This window comes from Macaca thibetana, chromosome 6 (genome assembly GCF_024542745.1).
Source record: "Macaca thibetana thibetana isolate TM-01 chromosome 6, ASM2454274v1, whole genome shotgun sequence".
Classification (NCBI taxonomy): Eukaryota; Metazoa; Chordata; class Mammalia; order Primates; family Cercopithecidae; genus Macaca; species Macaca thibetana.
Window position 1 is genome coordinate 110244981 of NC_065583.1, and position 19093 is coordinate 110264073.

Consider the following 19093-nt stretch of genomic DNA (forward strand, 5'->3'; position numbering starts at 1 on the left):
AGCAACTGCGAAACCAGTGGGTGGGTTACCACGGAGTGTGCTCAGATCCCACCACAGGGGGGAAGGGAGGGGAGCACTCGGTTCCCACAGAATTCCTTACAACAAAAGTTTACAGCAGAAGTTGCCAAGCTTCACAGGCAAATGCTTCACCAAACCAAAGCCTATTCTTAATCCAATACCTCATCAGAATTTAAAAATGCTTCCTTTACTTAAAAGCCCATTTTATACTTCTCTAGGTCCCACCCCCTCCTCACAGCGTGAGCTTTAGCAGAGTCTGGGTATCTTTTCAGAGATTTCTTACTGGCTAGAATGCCCCTCCCCTTTTGCCAGCTATTCCTTAATTGGGCTTCAATTCTTGGCTCACGTGCCACCACCTCCTCCTCATACAAGCCCCTCCTGGATGAGGCACCAACCAGTGCTATTTCCCTACACCTGTGCATACAAACCTCCCACCAAATCACGTATACACTGCCGAACAATGGCTTACTCACAGTACAATGGCTTGCTCACCTATCTCACTTCAGTAGGCAGTGGACTGGGCTTAAGCCACCACTATCTGACTGCTTACAATGAGCCAAATATTGAAGTGACAGATCATTTAGTAGGCATGGCTCTACAGACATTTCTTTTTCAGAAATGAGGAAGCTGTGGCTCAGGAAGTTAGACAAGTTTCCCAAGAACCTAGACATAGAAAATGGAAGTGAGCTGAGATCCGGCCACTGCACTCCAGCCTGGGTGACAGAGCGAGACTCCGTCTCAAAAAAAAAAAAAAAAAAAAAAAGAAAAGAAAATGGAAGGGTGGGCAGTCTCCTGCTTTCCTCTTCGAGTCTCCAAAGTACCACACAGTGTCTGGCACAAATCGGGAGCCCCAAGTTTGCTGCATAAAGGTTACCTCACTGATAACTGTTATATTCCTACATGTATACCGAGGTATCTTATCAATGAGGCACGCTGAGCTGACCTTTCTCTCTTAGCGTCAGCAGAACTGGACTAGCTTGACCACTGACTCCACCCTCCAGCACAGATCTTTGATTAAACCTTTTCTATACACGTGCATAATAAACTCCAAGGCAGTGCTCCCTTCAGCAGCATGTATATAAAGCTGAACAATACAGGGAAGGTTAGCATGGCCCTTGGGCAAGGATGGCACCCAAATTCATGAAACATTCCACATATTTTTTTTTTAATTCTGAGCCAGCTATGATGCCACTCCAAGAGTCTAGAGGCAAAGGCAAAATATATTTGAAAAACAAAATATATTTGAAAAGATCATTTTTTTTCTCTCTTTACGCTTCAATTTTTCTGAAAAAAAGGCTAAAATATTTTTTCCTCTAACCCACTTAATGGTATCAATGCAAAGTAAGTATAAACCCAGTATCTGTGGCTTTTGAAGGACAGGAGGAAAGTAGAAGGGGGTTGGAGGGGGCAATACAAAGTGAACAGGTGCTCATTTCTACAAGGAATCCCCAACCTGTATTTCCTATTATGAGAGAAAGGACTTCTGAATTTCACTGTTATTACTGATAGGATCCCCAGTCAGCTCATAAAACTCAATGATGTAGTTAAAGTTCTCTTAAAAAAGAAAAAAAAAAAAGATTTTAATTTTCAGTAAGATTTTTTTTTCTTAAGAGATGAGGCCTTGCTATGTTGCCCAGGCTGGGCTTGAACTCCTGGACTCATGCAATCCTCCTACTCCAGCCTCCTGAGCAGCTGGGACTACAGGCTCACACCACTACACCTCGCTTTTAAAGAATGAGAACTTGAGAAAACCAGCTAGGCATAATTCTAAACAGTAAAATGTCTTTGTAACAATTTTCCCTTAAGTAACTTGAGGATATCTCTAAGAAACTAGGGACAGAAGAAAGCAGGATGAAAACACAAATTAAAGATTTCTCTAGGCTGGGCGCGGTAGCTGATGCCTGTAATCCCAGTACTTTGGGAGGCTGAGGCAGGAGCGATTACCTGAAGTTGGGAGTTCGAGACCAGTCTGGCCAACATGGTGAAACCCCATCTCAAAAATAGCCAGGCATGGTGGCGCACGCCTATAATCCCAGCTACTTGGAGGCTGAGGCAGGAGAATTGCTTGAACCCAGGAGGTGGAGGTTGCAGTGTGCCGAGATCGCACCACTGCACTCCAGCCTGGGTGACAGATTCCATCTCAAAAAAAAAAACAGTAACTCAGACTTACTCTTGAAACTACATTCAAAAAGGACAAGTGCTCACACTAAACATGCTTAAGGAGTACGAATTATTAATTTAGGGGATACTTAGGGAAGTTTTTTTAAGATTCTTATTCCAATCAAGAAAGAACTTCAGTATTTCCAAAATAGCAAAATGAAATATCTTTTTTTTTCTTTTTCTTTTTTTTTTTTGAGACGGAGTTTAGCTCTTTTTGCCCAGGCTGGAGTGCAATGGCACAATCTCAGCTCACCACAACCTCCACCTCCTGGGTTCAAGCAATTCTCTTGCCTCAGCCTCCCGAGTAGCTGGGATTACAGGCATGCGCCACCATGCCTGGCTAATTTTGTATTTTTAGTAGAGACGGGGTTTCTCCATGTTGGTCAGGCTGGTCTCAAACTCCCGACCTCAGGTGATCCACCCGCCTCGGCCTCCCAAAGTGCTGGGATTACAGGAGTGAGCCGCTGCGCCTGGCCGAAATATCATTTTTATTGATCTTCACAAGAGGTAATTATGAGGATAAATTTTTATTCAAAGTTTAATTGTACTCATTAGAAGTGTTCTGATTCTGTCACTTGTGAAAAAATTCTTTGTGACAAATAACACCTAACACTCCTTGGAGAGTTAATCAAAACATCCTAAACCCCTGTGGGATGCCAAAAGGAAAACAAAGAGGGCAGCTCTCCTTTAGCGCAGCTCAGGTGCTCTTCTCCGAATATGTACCGTGATTCTTCCTCGCCTGAGAGTAAGATGGGTCTACACCACCATGTTGGTCCCACCTTCCCCACCCTGACTCCCTGAAGTCAGAGAAGAAATAAAAAGGTCAAGAAGGAATGTTCTAGGTCACTCTGAAAGAAAATCTTCTCTCCTCCAAAACAAAGATTGGGGAAAACACTTATTCCCACTTAAATCAATTTCATATTTCATTTAGAGTTACTAAAAGCAAAATATATGCAAATTATATGCAATTATAGCTAATCCTAATTTTTCCCCTCACCCTAATTTCATCCCTAGTTCACATATGGGAGAGAGTCAGACTAGACCTGCCTCCATGTGGCCTAGCAATGTGCAAAAGCCATCTATCACTAAGAAGGAAAGGGAAGTTCGCCTGCTGAGTATCCAGCATGTGCCAGGCAAACCTGACTGTTTATTCTCACCGCCACCCAGGGAGACACAATTATCTCCATTTTCGGATGAGAAAATTGAGCTTCTATGGTTAAATTAACTTGCTCAAAGTCACAGAGAAGGTAAAGTAGCAGAGGGGAGATTTGAACCCTGGTCCATCTAGCTCCAAAGCCCAGCTCTTTCTGGCATAACAAACTGCCACCTCAAGAATTCAAACATGGCTTGAAGTACCCATCTTGGGTACCTGGTATTTTGACTGGTCTTTGTAACAAAGGAGACCATTCTCATTGTCTTAAACTCCTCACTGTTTTGAAGAATTTTATTTGCCTATTAGTTTAACTTGGTAAGAGCAGCTATTGGTGCAAAATTATTATGAGTATGTTTCAGTCACCATGTGCTTTTGTTTGGGTCAGCGTTTAGGAACACCTCTCTCAAAAAGGAAAGAGTAGGTTTTTCCCAGCTTGGTGATTAAAGTGGAGAAATACCTCAGGCAGCAGAGGGAGGAGCATCTTAATCTCAAGGATCATCTCCAGGTTTACAACCTGCCCATTCCACCCTCCTCAGCCCTATGCCCTTGTACTACAGGTTCTCAACAGTAAGTGGTCTAACTCGTTTTTCCTGTTTTCTGATATTTTACACCCTCAGATACTCCCCCGAATAAAAGCTTCAAAATTGACTGGAAAGTTCTCTTAGACTTTTCTCCACCTTTGGTCACTTGAAGGCAGACGGTCTCACATGTACTAATCCCACAAATAAAGAGATTGTGGACCAGGTTTGAACATGTCTGGTTATTTTACCTTGCTCAGGTGGCACTCAGGATTTAGGAAACAAATTGCCCCTACTCAACTACACACTGTCCAAAAATACTAATAATATAGACTAATGAGAACTATAAATAAAATCCTAAGCCCCCAACCGAGAGACTCCCTTTTGGTCAAGAGTACTTCAGAGAAATCTTAACTGAGTTCCTGGCCATGAGAGAATGGGAGGTCAGACACAACTCATTTACTCCCTCCCTTTTGTGGTTCAGGCACAACTGACCAGCATTCATGTTAACATAGAGATCATCAAGATTGATAGAAACAGACTCTTTGTGGCAATAAAACACCAAGTTATAAACAAGACCTAAGGCCATGCCAGACAAGGGTTAAATCCCATACCCCTATATTTGTCCTAACCATATACTATGTTCTAACTACCATAATAAGGTTGCTCTTTTTCTCCAGCAGCCAAACAAGCACTAGCCTCAAGGTAAGCAAGATTAAAGCAATTGCATAAGCCTACTATGTGCCCACAAAAATTAAAAATAAAAACTTACCAAAAAATACAAAAAGAAAACAACCGCAGCTCATCCACCAACAGATACTGACTGACCCCTGCTCCACAAGCCATACAGCTTTGACTGGACAAGGAACTGATTTCAGTAACTTCCTCCTGATCAGAGTGGTTCTGGCCAGCTTGCAGAAGCTGCAGGTGAGCGCCTTGTGTTCCTGTTTCACCTTTTTTTTTTTTGAGACGAAGTCTCACTTTGTTGCCCAGGATGGAGTGCAGTGGCACTGTGTCGGCTCACTGCAACCACCGTCTCCTGGGTTCAAGCAATTCTCCTGCCTCAGCCTCCCAAGTAGCTGGGATTACAGGCGCCCACCACCACACCCAGCTAATTTTTATATTTTTAAAAGAGAAGGAGTTTCACCTTGTTGGCCAGCTGGTCTTGAACTCCTGACCTCAGGTGATCCACCTGCCTCGACCTCCCAAAGTGCTGGGATTACAGGCGGGAGCCACCGTGCCCGGCCCCTGATTCACCTTTTGATGTACAGGGTCTAACTGTAATACATTTAAATGTTAAGTCTCCACCCCAAAGTGAACGTGGGATGCATGTAACATCAATGTTTGTTCATTACGCATGCATCAGGACCCCATTCATGGATATTCATAGCTCCTCCTATAACCTGTTGAATAGGAACATATAGCCAACCTGTTCAGCATTAAGCTCTTGTCCCAACTCCATCTCCTTCTAAGTGCCTTTCAGTGTCTGCCAGAAGCTACGCTTCCAAGACTGTCAAGGATGGCCACCTTGCAGGTTGTAACTCTTTATAATAAACAGTCTCCTTTCTACTTTTTTCTTCCCTTTCACAGCTGGAGATTCTTTCTAAATTTATAATTGTGTCATCTTTAGGTTGACATCAGCAAAGGTAAATTCTGAAATTCCCTGACAGTCAACAAGTTATTAGAGCTCTGGAAGAGGATGAGGTAGAAAAACCTTGTACTCAATGAGGCTTATCAATGATCTCATTCAAGGCCCCTTACTTAAATGAAAATCCCTGTGAATTTCAGACTGTTAAATATACCTGTACCTCATGCCAGAGTTTTTCAACAGGTGTGCCACGATGTCTTTGGTCATTCAGCCTGTGAACCAATCATCTGCACTTCCAGATCCCCCTCAGTTTACTCCAGTATCTTGTACTAAGTTACCATTTTCCAAGTATGCCATGATGTAATGATAACTTGCTTACAGTTTAATGGTTGCAGCTTGAATCTATAAAATAGTGGTTCTCAAAATATGGTCCCCAGACCAGCTACATTAATATTACCGACCTACGCCCCACCCAGGCATAGCGTGCGCATCATAAACTCCAGGGTGGGAGTGAGTGGGCTGTTTCAATGAGCCCTCCAGGTGACTCTGTTGCCTGCAAAAGTTTGAGAACCACTGATGTAGACACAATTCTCTTCAATGTTGCAGATCACTGTACCTCATAAAGACATACAAGTTATGGGTCTCGTTTGCCTGCAGTGATGCACAAACCTGACAGTGCCTGTTGTTTGGGCCCAGGTATCATAAAATAACCTAGAGCAACAGTGAGAAGGTTCACTCAGCATGACAACAGCTGAGGGTACCTACTTATAACACAACAGAAACATTAATTGATTCTCAACCCTGAGAAGGACTTCTATCATACCAACAACACAGTGGAAAAGGGAAGGAACACATCTTTCCCTAAATAAAGGAGAGAAGGCACTTTGGCTTGTCGTATCTATAAAGGGTTACTCATTTGTGAAAAGGACACTAATGATCAGGCAATAGACTATACTTCCTCAGGACTATGCCTCATAAAAAGTTGACCTTTATCCCATCAAAACGCTTATAAAAATCAAGAGTATCAGAGAAACTGGTTGAGTTTTGCCACCTCAGCAATTGCCAAAAGGTAAAAAGTAGAAGAGAAAACACATTAGGCCAATAAACATGACATGTTCAGAAGAAATATAAACCAAGACAACAGTGATACACTTTTACACATTTGACTGGAAAATATTATAAAGTCTAACACCACTAAGAGTTGCTCGTTTAGATTATATATGAAAAATAACTTGGCATTGTTTTATAGAAATGTACACTCACAGGCCGGGCACGGTGGCTCACGCCTGTAATCCCAGCACTTTGGGAGGCCGAGGCGGGTGGATCATGAGGTCAGGAGATCGAGACCACCCTGGCTAACATGGTGAAACCCCATCTCTACTAAAAATACAAAAAATTAGGCAGGTGTGGTGGTGGGCACCTGTAGTCCCAGCTACTCAGGAGGCTGAGGCAGAAGAATGGCGTGAACCCGGGAGGCGGAGCTTGTAGTGAGCAGAGATCCCACCACTGTACTCCAGCCTGGGTGACAGAGAGAGACCCCATCTCAAAAAAAAAAAAAAAAAGAAAGAAATGTACACCCACAAATGCTGCATCCCAGAAGCTCCACTCTTAGGTACATAGCCAAGAGAAATGTTCACAAGTATAGGTGATTTAAAAATGTTCATGGGGCCAGGCAGGGTCGCTCATGCCTGTAATTCCAGCACTTTGGGAGGCCAAGGCAGGTGGATCACTTCAGGTCAGGAGTTTGAGACCAGCCTGGCCAACATGGCAAAACCCCGTCCCTACTGAAAATACAAAAATTAGCCAGGTGTGGTGGCATACGCCTGTAATCCCAGCTACTTTGGAGGCTGAAGTGGGAGAATTGCTTGAACCTGGGAGGCGGAGGTTACAGTGAGCCAAGATCACGCCACTACACTCCAGCCCAGGCAACAGAGCGAGACACTATCTCAAAAAATATAAATAAAAAATAAAAATGTTCATGGCATTTGTAATGGTTTTAATAATCCAAAACCCCATTAAAAGGAAACTGGATAAACTGCTATGAAATGTTATAAAATAGAGGACCAGACAATGGTGACATCAGATGGACTTCAGCTCCATCAACATGCATTAATCTACAACCCAACTCTCAGTAAAACGGCAAATGCCAAGACACTACATGCAGGTACGCCTTCTACGAAGTTAAAAAACACCCAAAACAAAATCGTGTATTGCTAAGTTATACATATACATAGGTAAAAACTTCTTAAAAAGCAAATTATAATAAACTCCAAATTCTAGACAGCCTACCTCTGGGGACAGGTAGAAGCAAGTAGACGAGAGAGTGAAAACTGTATAATGTCACTTAGTAATGTATTGTAATTATTAGGTGGGATGGTAGATCTGCAGGTGTTCATTATGAAACAATAAATGTACCAGGAATGCTATGCATGGACTAAAGGTGATCATGTCATAAGCTAAGAATTGAATTCATCTATTTCTGTGCACCTGAAGTCCAGTTTTTGTTTTTAGAGACAGAGTCTCACTTTGTCACCCAGTCTGAAGTGCAGTGGCACATCTCGGCTCACTGCAACCTCCACCTACCAGGTTCAGGTGGATTTCCCACCTCAGCCTCCAGAGTAGCTGGGACTAGAGGCGTGTGCCACCAGGCCCAGCTAATTTTGTATTTTCAGTAGAGATGGGGTTTCACCACATTGGCCAGGCTGGTGTCAAACTCCCGACCTCAAGTGATCCACGCACCTTGGCCTCCCAAAGTGCTGGGATTACAAGTGTCAGCCACTGTGCTCAGCCTTAAAGTCCAGTTTTTAAAAAGGTAATCATTGGCTGGGCACGGTGGTTTACACCTGTAACCCTAGCACTTTGGGAGGCTGAGGCGGATGGATCACCTGAGGTCAGGAGTTTGAGACCAGCCTGGCCAACATGACGAAACCCCATCTTTACTAAAAACATAAAAATTAGCCGGCTGTGGTGGCGGGTGCCTGTAATCCCAGCTACTCGGGAGGCAGAGGCAGGAGAATTGCTTGAACCCAGGAGGTAGAGGTTGCAGTGAGCCGAGATCACGCCACTGCACTCTAGCCTGTGTGACAGAGCGAGACTCCATCTCAAAAAATAATTTAAAAAAAAAAAAAAAGGTAATCATTAAGGTTTTTCCTAAGAATCTAATGGCATGGAAATGCTCAATTAGGGTTCTAATCCTGGCTTTGTCGCCCATATGTGACCCCAGGAATGCGGATGAAAATGCTTTCTGTTAATATAAAACCATATTTAACTTCAACATCAATTTTGTCTATTCTCTAAAAATATTATCATATACAGTTACAAAATGGCTTAATAGCCCCCTTTTACACAATTATTCTGGCCAAAATGTGTTCAAAAAAGGAAGAATAATCAAAAGACTCAACTTTCACCAAAAAATGTAAAATTTCAGAAAACACAATTTCAGTATTATTCAAGTTGACCATCTGGGAACAAAATTAAGTTAGTGTTTATCTCATACTATAATAAAAAACAAGCTTCTCAATCTGAATAAAGTTATGACATTTGGTTAATAGCAAATATCAATATTGGTCCAGTAGTGGTGACAAATGTACCATACTAATGTAGCATATTAACAATAAGGACAACTAGCTGCACTGTGTGTAGTGGCTCACACCTGTAATCCCACCACTTTGGGAGGCCAAGCCAGGAGAACTGCATGAGTTCAGGAGTTCAAGACTACCCTGGGCAACATAGCGAACTCTGTCTCTACTTTAAAAAAAAAAAAAAAAGTCAGCCAGGCATAGTGGCATGTGCCTGTAGTCCCAGTTACTTGGGAGGCTGAGGTGGGAGGACTGCTTGAGCCCAGCAGTCAAGGCTGTAGTGAGCTATGGTTGTACCACTGCACTCCAGCCTGGGCAACAGAGTGAGACTTTGTCTCAAGAAAAAAACACAAAAGGGAAAACTGAGTGCCATGGTATACAGAAATCCATCGTACTATAATTGCAACTTTTCTGTAAATCTATTAATAAAACTATTCTAAAATGAAACGTTTATCTTCAAAAACAAGGGGAGTGGTCCATTGTATATCCCGGATGTTAAAAAAAACAAAAACAAAAACACAAAAACTGGATTGGGTGCATGACACTTCTAAGTTTGCTAAAAATTACTGTAAATTTTTAATGGGTGATTACTATTTATGGTATATAAATTGTACCTCAATAAAGCTGTTTAAAAAAACAAGTTTCTGGTGGTCTAAAGCTTCTGGTGATCTTAAAGGTCTAGACTGGGCAAAAATAAAAACAAGAAACATGAGAGGAACATTACACCAATCAAGGATGTTAAAATGTACCAAGGACTGACATATGTTTAACTCAACCCTCTACACACATTTAGTACACATGGGGTAAAAAAACAAAACTTTAAGATACCAAAGAAACTATAGGAGGGTATTATTTAAACCTTGAAGGGGGTATAAAACTTTCTAGGAACAAAGATATGTAGAAGCCATAAAGAAACAGGAAATATAAGTACATAAAAAAATAAGAAGTCTGGGCACGGTGGCAAATGCCTGCAATCCCGACACTTTGGGAGGCCAAGGCACAAGGACCACTTGAGGCCAGGAGTTCAAAACCAGCCTGAGCAACACAGTGAGACCCTCTCTCTTACAACAAACAAAAAAACACTGTAGACAAAGGTGAAAGACCACAATAATATGTGAGAAATTATCATCAATAAGACAAAATATTAATAACCATAATATAAAAAACTCCAGTCAGGAAAGAACGAACAATCACAGAAAACTAAGCTATGCTCTGAAGACATCAAGTGATGAAGAACAGGAAATAAGCATATGCTTAATCACCAAATTTTGAAAATGAAACTTTATTTTTACTTACTGGATTAACAAAAATGAATGACAGATAATAACCAGAGCAGAAAAAAAAATGTTGGGAACTGAGCAATTTCATATACCATTAGGGTTAGTAGAACCTGCAGAGCTTTTAAAAACAATTCAACTTGGTAATCCCTCGTAAAATGCTTTTTTTTCAAGAGAAGGGTCTTGCTCTATTGCCTAAGCTGGAGTACAGTGACACAACCATAGCTCACTGCAGCCTCAAACTCTTGAGCTCAAGAGATCCTCCTGTCTCATCCTCCTGAATAGCTGGGACTACAGTCGAGTCACCATGCCCAGCTAACCTAGTAAAATTTTAAGTGTGCACACTCGATGACTAGCTCTGGAAATTTATCTTACACAAACACTAGCAAGAGTGCATAAAGACATGTGAGAGAACGTTCACTGCAGCATTATCTGTAATAGTAAACCGAACACAATTAAAACATCCATAAATAGGAGAATGAATCATCGTTTACTCATACTATGAAATACCACCCAGCTGCTAAGAGCAAGTAGGTCTGTGTGCTGACAGACTTGGAAAGATGTTCACAAAACAAAGTTTTTAAAAAAGCAAACTGCACACAATGTGTACATTATGATCCTATTTTTGGTTTTAAAATAACACAAAATTGGCTGGGCACGGTGGCTCATGCCTGTAATCCCAGCACTTTGGGAGGCTGAGGCAGGTGGATCACCTGAGGTCAGGAGTTCAAACAATGTGGTAAAACCCCATCTCTATTAAAAGTACAGGCCGGGCGCGGTGGCCACGCCTGTAATCCCAGCACTTTGGGAGGCCGAGACGGGTGGATCACGAGGTCAGGAGATCGAGACCATCCTGGCTAACACGGTGAAACCCTGTCTCTACTAAAAATACAAAAAATTAGCCGGGCGTGGTGGCGGGCGCCTGTAGTCCCAGCTACTCGGGAGGCTGAGGCAGGAGAATGGCGTGAACCCGGGAGGCGGAGCTTGCAGTGAGCTGAGATCCGGCCACTGCACTTCAGCCTGGGCAACAGAGCGAGACTCCATCTCAAAAAAAAACAAAAAAAAGTACAAAAATTAGCTAGACATGGTGGTGTGCGCCTGTAATCCCAGCTACTCAGGAGGCTGAGGCAGGAGAATCACTTGAACCCAGGAGGTGGAGGTTGTAGTGAGCTGAGATTGCGCCACTGCACTCCAGCCGGGGTGACAGAGCAAGACTCCATCTCAAAACAAAAAAACAAAAAAACCACCAAATTATTAAAAATAACATTACATTATTTACCATATGCAAGGTATTATACTAAGTATTTTACAAATATTAACCAGTTTGAGGCTGCAGTGAGCTATGACTGCACCACTGCACTCCAACACAGGTGACAGAGCTACACCCTGTCTCTAAATATTAACAAAATTTAAAAAAAAAAATTTAAGGAAGTATGACCATACTTCTGATTTAGAGTAAGAAGTAGGAAATGAAAAAGATGATTAAAGAAAGTGCCCTGGGCCAGGCATGGTGGCTCACGCCCGTTATCCCAGCACTTTGGGAGGTGGAGGCGCATGGATCACGTGCTCAGAAGTTCGAGGCTAGCCTGGCCAAGATGGTGAAACTCCGTCTCTACTAAAAATACAAAACTTAGCCAGGCGTGGTGGCAGGTGCCTGTAGTCCCAGCTACTTGAGAGGCTGAGGCAGGAGAATCGCTTTAACCCAGGAGGCGGAGGTTGTTGTGAGCTGAGATAGTGCCATTGCACTCTAGCCTGGGCAATAGAGCAAGACTCCTTCTCCCAAAAAAAAAAAAAAAAAAAAAAAAAGTACCCCAAAGTGCTAACTGAAAACCACTTGAACCTGGGAGCGGGAGGTTGCAGTGAGCTGAGATCATGCCATTGCACTCCAGCCTGGCAACAGAGTGAGACTTTGTCTCAAAACAAACAAACAAACAAAAAATTACTTTATATAGTCGGCCCTTGAACAACCAGGTTGGAACTGCATGGGTCCACATATATGTGGATTTTTTTCAACTAAACACAGATGGAAAACAGTATTGGCGGGATGCAAAACCCGGGTATCCAGAGGGCCAATTTTTCATACACATGGGTTCCACCAACTACAGGAGTTGAATATGCATGGGGGTCCTGGAACCAACCCCCTGAGTATACCAAGGAATGGCTGCACTTCACTGTATTTTCCAAATAATCCATACTTAAACAAACATAATATTTAACTTAAAAAATCAGATCTGAAATTTGAGGGCAGAACAAAACAAAGACCTGCAAAGTTTAATTAAACAAACCTTAAAACATTTAAAATACAAACTGGTATCCACCTGAGTGACTATAAAAGACCAGGTTATAAATCAAGCAGTGTGCAAACATGAGCTGTTTATTTTACAAGGTACAAGATATCCAGAAAAAGGAAGAGAAAAAAGCAACAACACTAAAAAGCCCTAAGAAGGGCAGAGAAACCACCGTGTTCAGCCAACAGGGACAGGGAATTACAAAACTCTAAGTTTTCTCACAGATTATACAAAAGGGCTAAAACCTGTTTTAAACACTGAAGGCACAGCTTTTGACTACACTCTGCTCTGAGAGGTGGCGGGGCAGGAGGCGTGTTATAATCCTGAAGATGCTAAAAATCCAAGAAGGCAGGCAGTAAGATTTAGCAACATAATAAAATTCTAGACCGACCGCAATCTGTAGGGAGGGATTAAACTAATATTGAGTAGCTAATTGTTACTGTAGTAATTTTTTGTTTTGCTTTTTTGGGACAGGGTCTCATTCTGTCACCCAGGCTGGAGTGCAGTGGTGAGATCATGGCTCACTGCAGCCTTGACCTCCCAGGCTCCAGGAATCCTCCCACCTCAGCTTCCCAAGTAGCTGGGACTACAGGCACCTGTGCCCACGTCCGGCTAATTTTTTTAATTTTTTGTGGATATAGGGTCTTGCCATGTTGCCCCAGATGGTCTTAAACTCCTGGGCTCAAGTGATCCTCCTTGGCCGCGCAAGTACTGGGATTACAGACTTGAGTTTTTCTTCTTCCCCCCAAATCAACCATCATTAGCTATTCGGGGAGTCACCTGTCTCGGCTCTTTGCAATCAATAAAACCCAAATTTTAATTCTCCTTTAGTGCAAGTAGTTAATTCTAGATTCTTGTCCATTATTTTAAGTAGAAATTGTTTTGATATTAATTTCTCATGACCAAAAGGAAGAAAACTCCCTAATCTACTCCACTGTGAACAGTTTAGATGCAGGAAGACACAATTCCACAGCGATAGCCACATTATCAGGGTGAAACTAATTCAAGCAGAAATGAAAGTAACAGGCTACATCTGCCTGTTGCCATCAATTAAGGAAAGAATGAGAACGTGGTATTGAATTCCACGACGTGAACTTGGGCAGGTGAGGGGAGAATAAAAAGAAAGGCAAAATACCAGTGGTTAAACCACCTCCAAATAATTTATTTTAAATAGGCTTTCTAAGGCATTTCAGTTCAGAAAACTGAAGGGGAGAGGAAAAGAAACGAGGAATTTGCCTCTGGTTAAGTATCACATAAAACATCAGTCTGGGCAAAATCATATATCTGCTATTCAACAGATAGTTCTTTTACATACAATGAAAATACTTGTTACTAGAGAGAAACAATGAAGTCCATGTGCAACAACCCACAGGGTATCAAATTTCCAGAGGTTCAAGGAGGAATTTTATTAAAATAATACCTTTTTAAAAGCTAAGTCATTCTTTCACCTTAATCATCATCACCTCCATAAGTTACAATAGTTATCTTTTGCCAAGTTATCAAAAGCAACTAGAACTGATTAAACCTACATGATAGTAAATCAGATGAGAGGCCAAAGTTCACTGGCACTCTAATATTACTGGCATTGGTCTCCCTTGAGTTGGGTTTGTTGTTTTTAAGCCTCTTGAAACCTTAAGTAAACAAATCTAACTGCCAATGAAAACTAACACACCCAGAAACTCTCAGCGAAACATTTACTTCATACCTCCTAATATAGACCTGTCCTATTCCAGCTACAGGTGGCCTTGACTGGAGGTAAAGGTCGAAAGAAAACACTTCCTAACACCTTCTCATGTTAAAGCGAGGGAAAAAAAAAAAACAGGGCTTCGAGTCAAGGGCAGGGACATAAGAACTATCATCTCAGTGGTGAATACATACCACAGCCTTCTTGGCTTTCCTAAGACTGCTTCATTTTTGCTCCTTAATTAACCAGAAAAAAAATTCATCTATCCTCCTAGATTCCCTTAAAAATCAGACTTATAGAATGTTAGAGCTAAGCCTTCAAGATAGTAATGTCTCGCCTATAATCCCAGCATTTTGGGAGGCCAAGGCAGGCAGATCACTTGAGGTCAGGAGTTCGAGACCAGCCTGGCCAACATGGTGAAACCCCGTCTCTCCTAAAAATACAAAAGAACTAATCAGGCGTGGTGGTATGCACCTGTAGTCCTAGCTACTCGGGAAGCCGAGGCAGGAGAATCGCTTGAACCCGGGAGGTGGAGGTTGCAGTGAGCCGATATTGCACCACTGTACTCCAGCCTGAGCAACAGAGCCAGACTCCGTCTCAAAAAAAAAAAAAAAAAAGATATTAACGTCTTTACCCTAGACCTGACCAGCAGCAGCCAGCATCCATCTTTAGCCAGCCCACTCCCCACCCCACTCCTAGAGGCCAAAATAAACCTCCCCGGGAACCAGTGGCAATACCTTCATGACAATCAATCAATCTGCTCAAAGAACCCTGTGATGTCAGTTTCTGAGGTAGCTTCTAACAGGACCCTAAGAGGATTTCTTAGAAAAAGTTTCACTCCAAACATCTTTTCGTTTTTATTTTTTCCGAGACAGGGTCTCACTCTGCCACCCAGGCAAGAGTGCCAGTGGCAGAATCACAGCTCACTGCAGCTTCAACCTCCCATGCTCCAGTGATTCTCCCACCTCAGCCTCCTGAATAGTGGGGACTTCCGGCATACACCATCATGCCCAGCTAATTTCTTTTTTTTATTTTTTGTAGAGACAGGGTCCCATTATGTTGCCCGGGTTGTTCTCAAACTCCTGGACTCAAGTGATCCTCCCACCTTGGCTTCTCTAAGTGCTGGGATTCCAAGTGTGAGCCACCACACCTGGCCTCTAAACATCTCTAAAGACAGTTTACTAACACTCATTTGGGAGGCATTTTTAAAGAGATGAACTTTCTAGGCTTTCAGCAAATCACATCATATAGGAAGCCTGGTAAGATTAATAGCATGTATTTTTAAAAGGAAATTGTTCTAATCTGTCTTTGCCTCACTGAAGTATTTCATAATGTTAACTCAGAATTAGTCACTGTGGTTTGTCATGCTGTTATCTATGTCAAAAGTTTAAAAGGCCTGCCACCTGCTATTCCAAAAACACCCTTGCCAATCTTGACCCAAGAGAGCACCCTTGGCAATGGTTTCTGTTTATCTCCAAAATGATAAGCAGAAAAATAAAAGGCAGTAGGGGAAGAAGCAGTTTTTGTTTTGCAAAAACCAAGTTCTTTCTGCATGATTTTTTTAGAAGCCATTTCTTTTCAAAACCTAGATTCACTTCTTGAAAATAGAAAGCTGATTTTCGCCTTTTAGTAAAACCATTTCCACTTAGCCCACCCTCTTAAAATTCTGAGTAAAAACCAATGCAACAATTTTTGCAACATATACAAACATTAATTGTAAGAATAAAGTTTAACAAAGCACTAAAAATTCAGACACATATTTGGGGCTTTAATAAAAGATGTAAAGTTATTTTTTTAACACTTACCCACTCCTCGACATTGGGGGACTGCTCTTCATAAATGTGTTCCTTGTCCCACAAAATATTGGACTTGTCATACCTGTCCATCTTTCTTCGAGTTTTCACAGCAAAGAAAATTATTAAAGCAAAAGCCACAATAATCAAGAAACCCAGTACAATGGCAATGGCCTAAAAAGGGGTGAAAAATATTGGCATAATTAGATTTTAATTACCTAATCACAATTCACCCTCTACATACTATTAAAACCCTTATCTACCTAAGGCCCTACTAAATCCATGTGGTTTAACTTACAGAAAACTGAAGCAAATAGTTACATTTCAGACATATCATAAAACCTAACCCACACTAACTGGGCTAAGGCCAGCAAATGTACACACATACATACTACTTGATTCAATCCTCAGAAAATGCCTAACGTTAAAAACTATCAATCATCACCCTCATTTCAGAGCTGTACAAAATTAGTTCCAAAGCTTGTGCATCTATGGGCCACAGTTTTATAAACAGATGAGAATGGCCAGTAAAGTAACTCAATCATTGGTATACTTCTAAAGGGCCTGAAAAATGCTATTCAAAAGCTTTAAAATAGCCAATCATGCTTGTAATCTTGTTCAAAACACATGCTTAGCAAGCCTTTTTACGATGAATGTAAATTTCAGTCCACAGATCTCTATCTTACCAAAAATGATGAAGACATGGATCTAATCAAGCTATAAGTAGTAAATTGACTAATGATTTGTTTGGTCTGGCAGGTTTCTCTGTTTTAGGAGTCTTGCATACTTAGTAGAAAGGGCCCTGTGAGGCGGAGCTTGCAGTGAGCTGAGATCCGGCCACTGCACTCCAGCCTGGGCGGCAGAGCGAGACTCCGTCTCAAAAAAAAAAAAAAAAAGGGCCCTGTGACAAACTTCCTACTCTTAACAGTTCTCCCAGCAGTGATGGGATATTAAATGGTATATTGGCCTAGGAGGCACTTGGAGTTGAGGGAAGTACCAGGCCTCTGCCCTGGATGTCTGCTAATGGGAACAAGAGGCTCTCCTTCCAGCTGTCTGACAGTGACATCATTTTTCAAAGACTACAAGTTTCAAGTAGTAAGAGAACTAAGAGGGATGGATGGGGGTGTGATAGGATAGGAGTACCAACCTTCAGTCCCTATCTACAATGGGCATGTCTAAATGGCAACAACGAGCACTGTGAAAACCTACATCTGCAGGGAAAACCTTCTGTCTTCAAAATAATGGCAGAGATACTAGAGGTCTAACTCCAAAGGAGTGACTCATTCAGGAATGGGAATTCCTGAGTCAGTGTAAGAAAAAAGGAAAACAAGGGAAAAAAGATTAGTAACTCAGAAATGTTTCAGATGTTAATATAATCAGGATGACTCATGGTTACTAAGGTAGGTTTCTCAACCCCAACCTGAACATTTGAATCACTTGCATTGCTTTAAAACATACTTACACTCTGAAAACTATAAAACACAATTAAAAGAAGTTTAAGAAGACCTACATAAATCGCAAGACATCTTATGTTCATGAATCAGAAGACTTGTAATTGTAAAGATGACAATACATCCAAAATTGACCTACAGATTCAATATAACCCTTCAAAATCCTAGCTGGCATTTTTTTCCAAAATTGACATGCTCATCTTAAAATCCATATGGAAATGCAAGGAATCCAGAATCTAGCCAAAACAGTTTTGAAGAACAAAGTTGGAGAACTCCCAGTCCACAATTTCAAAACTTACTACAAAGCTACAGTAATCAAGACAGTATGGTACTGGCATAAGGACATATGATTAATGGAACTGAATTGAGAGCCCAGAAATAAATGTCCACATTTATGATCAATTCATTTTTGACAAAGGCATGAAGAAAACTTAGTGGAGGAAAAGTCCTTTCAACAAGAACACTAAGACAACTGCATACAAACACGTGAAAGCTTTCAGAACCCTTGCTTCCATCACGCCCAAAATTAACACAACATGAATCACAGACCTAACGGTAAGAGCTAAAATTATGAAACTATAGAAAAGTTAAAAAATAGACAATGTAGGAGTAAATCCTTGTGACCCTGAATTGGGCAAAACATTAGCTATGACATGAAAAATACAAGCAACAGAAGAAAAATTAAATAAACTGGACATCATCAAAACTAAAAACTTTTTTCTTTCTTTTTTTTTTTTGAGACAGAGTTTTCGCTCTTGTTGTCCAGGCTGGAGTGCAGTGGCACAATTTCGGCTCACTGCAATCTCCACCTCCTGGACAAGTGATTCTCCTGCCTCAGCCTGAGTAGCTGGGATTATAGGAGCGTACCACCATGTCCAGCTAATTTTTTTATTTTTAGTAGAGACAGGGTTTCACCATGTTGGCCAGGCTGGTCTCGAACTCCTGACCTCAGGTGATCCACCCACCTTGGCCTCCCAAAGTGCTGGGATTACAGGCGTGAGCTACCATGCCCAGCCCAAAACTAAAAACTTTTATGCAAAGGACACCATCAAGAAAGCGAAGATGCCTATAATCCCAGTGGTTTGGAAGGCCAAGGCAGGATTGCTTGAGCCCAGGAGTTCCAGCCCAGACTGGGCAACAAAGTGAGACCCTATCTCTACAGAAAAAAATTTTTAAAAATTATCCGAGTGTGGTGGCATGCCCCTGTGGTCCTAGCTACACAGGAGACTGAGGTAGGAGGGTCACTTGAGCCCAGGAGGTCAAGGCTGCAGTGAGCAGTGATTGCATCACTGCATCCCAGAGTGGGTGACAGAGTGAGACTCTGTCTCAAAAACAAAACAAAAACAAAAATAGCCCAATTAAAAAATGGGCAAGTCTAGGCCGGGCGCAGTGGCTCACGCCTATAATCCCAGCACTTTGGAGGCCGAGGCAGACAGATCACAAGGTCAGAAGATCGAGACCATCCTGGCTAACACGGTGAAACCCCATCTCTACTAAAAATACAAAAAATTAGCCGGGCGTGGTGGAGGGCACCTGTAGTCCCAGCTACTCGGGAGGCTGAGGCAGGAGAATGGTGTGAACCCGG

General features: G+C 41.9%; 1 protein-coding gene and 1 non-coding gene across 4 annotated transcripts in view; one reads left to right on the plus strand and one right to left on the minus strand.

Moving 5' to 3' along the window:
* OCLN (occludin) overlaps window positions 1-19093 on the minus strand; it is a 62557-nt gene that overhangs the window by 24813 nt on the left and 18651 nt on the right. For all 3 annotated transcript variants that reach the window (XM_050793562.1, XM_050793563.1, XM_050793564.1), the window contains exon 4: window positions 16070-16231. In XM_050793562.1, the coding sequence (XP_050649519.1) occupies window positions 16070-16231 (162 nt within the window). The remainder of the gene's footprint in view (window positions 1-16069; window positions 16232-19093) is intronic.
* LOC126957707 (U6 spliceosomal RNA) lies at window positions 1076-1178 on the plus strand. Its single transcript, XR_007726888.1, has one exon. It is a non-coding gene; the product is annotated as a U6 spliceosomal RNA (small nuclear RNA).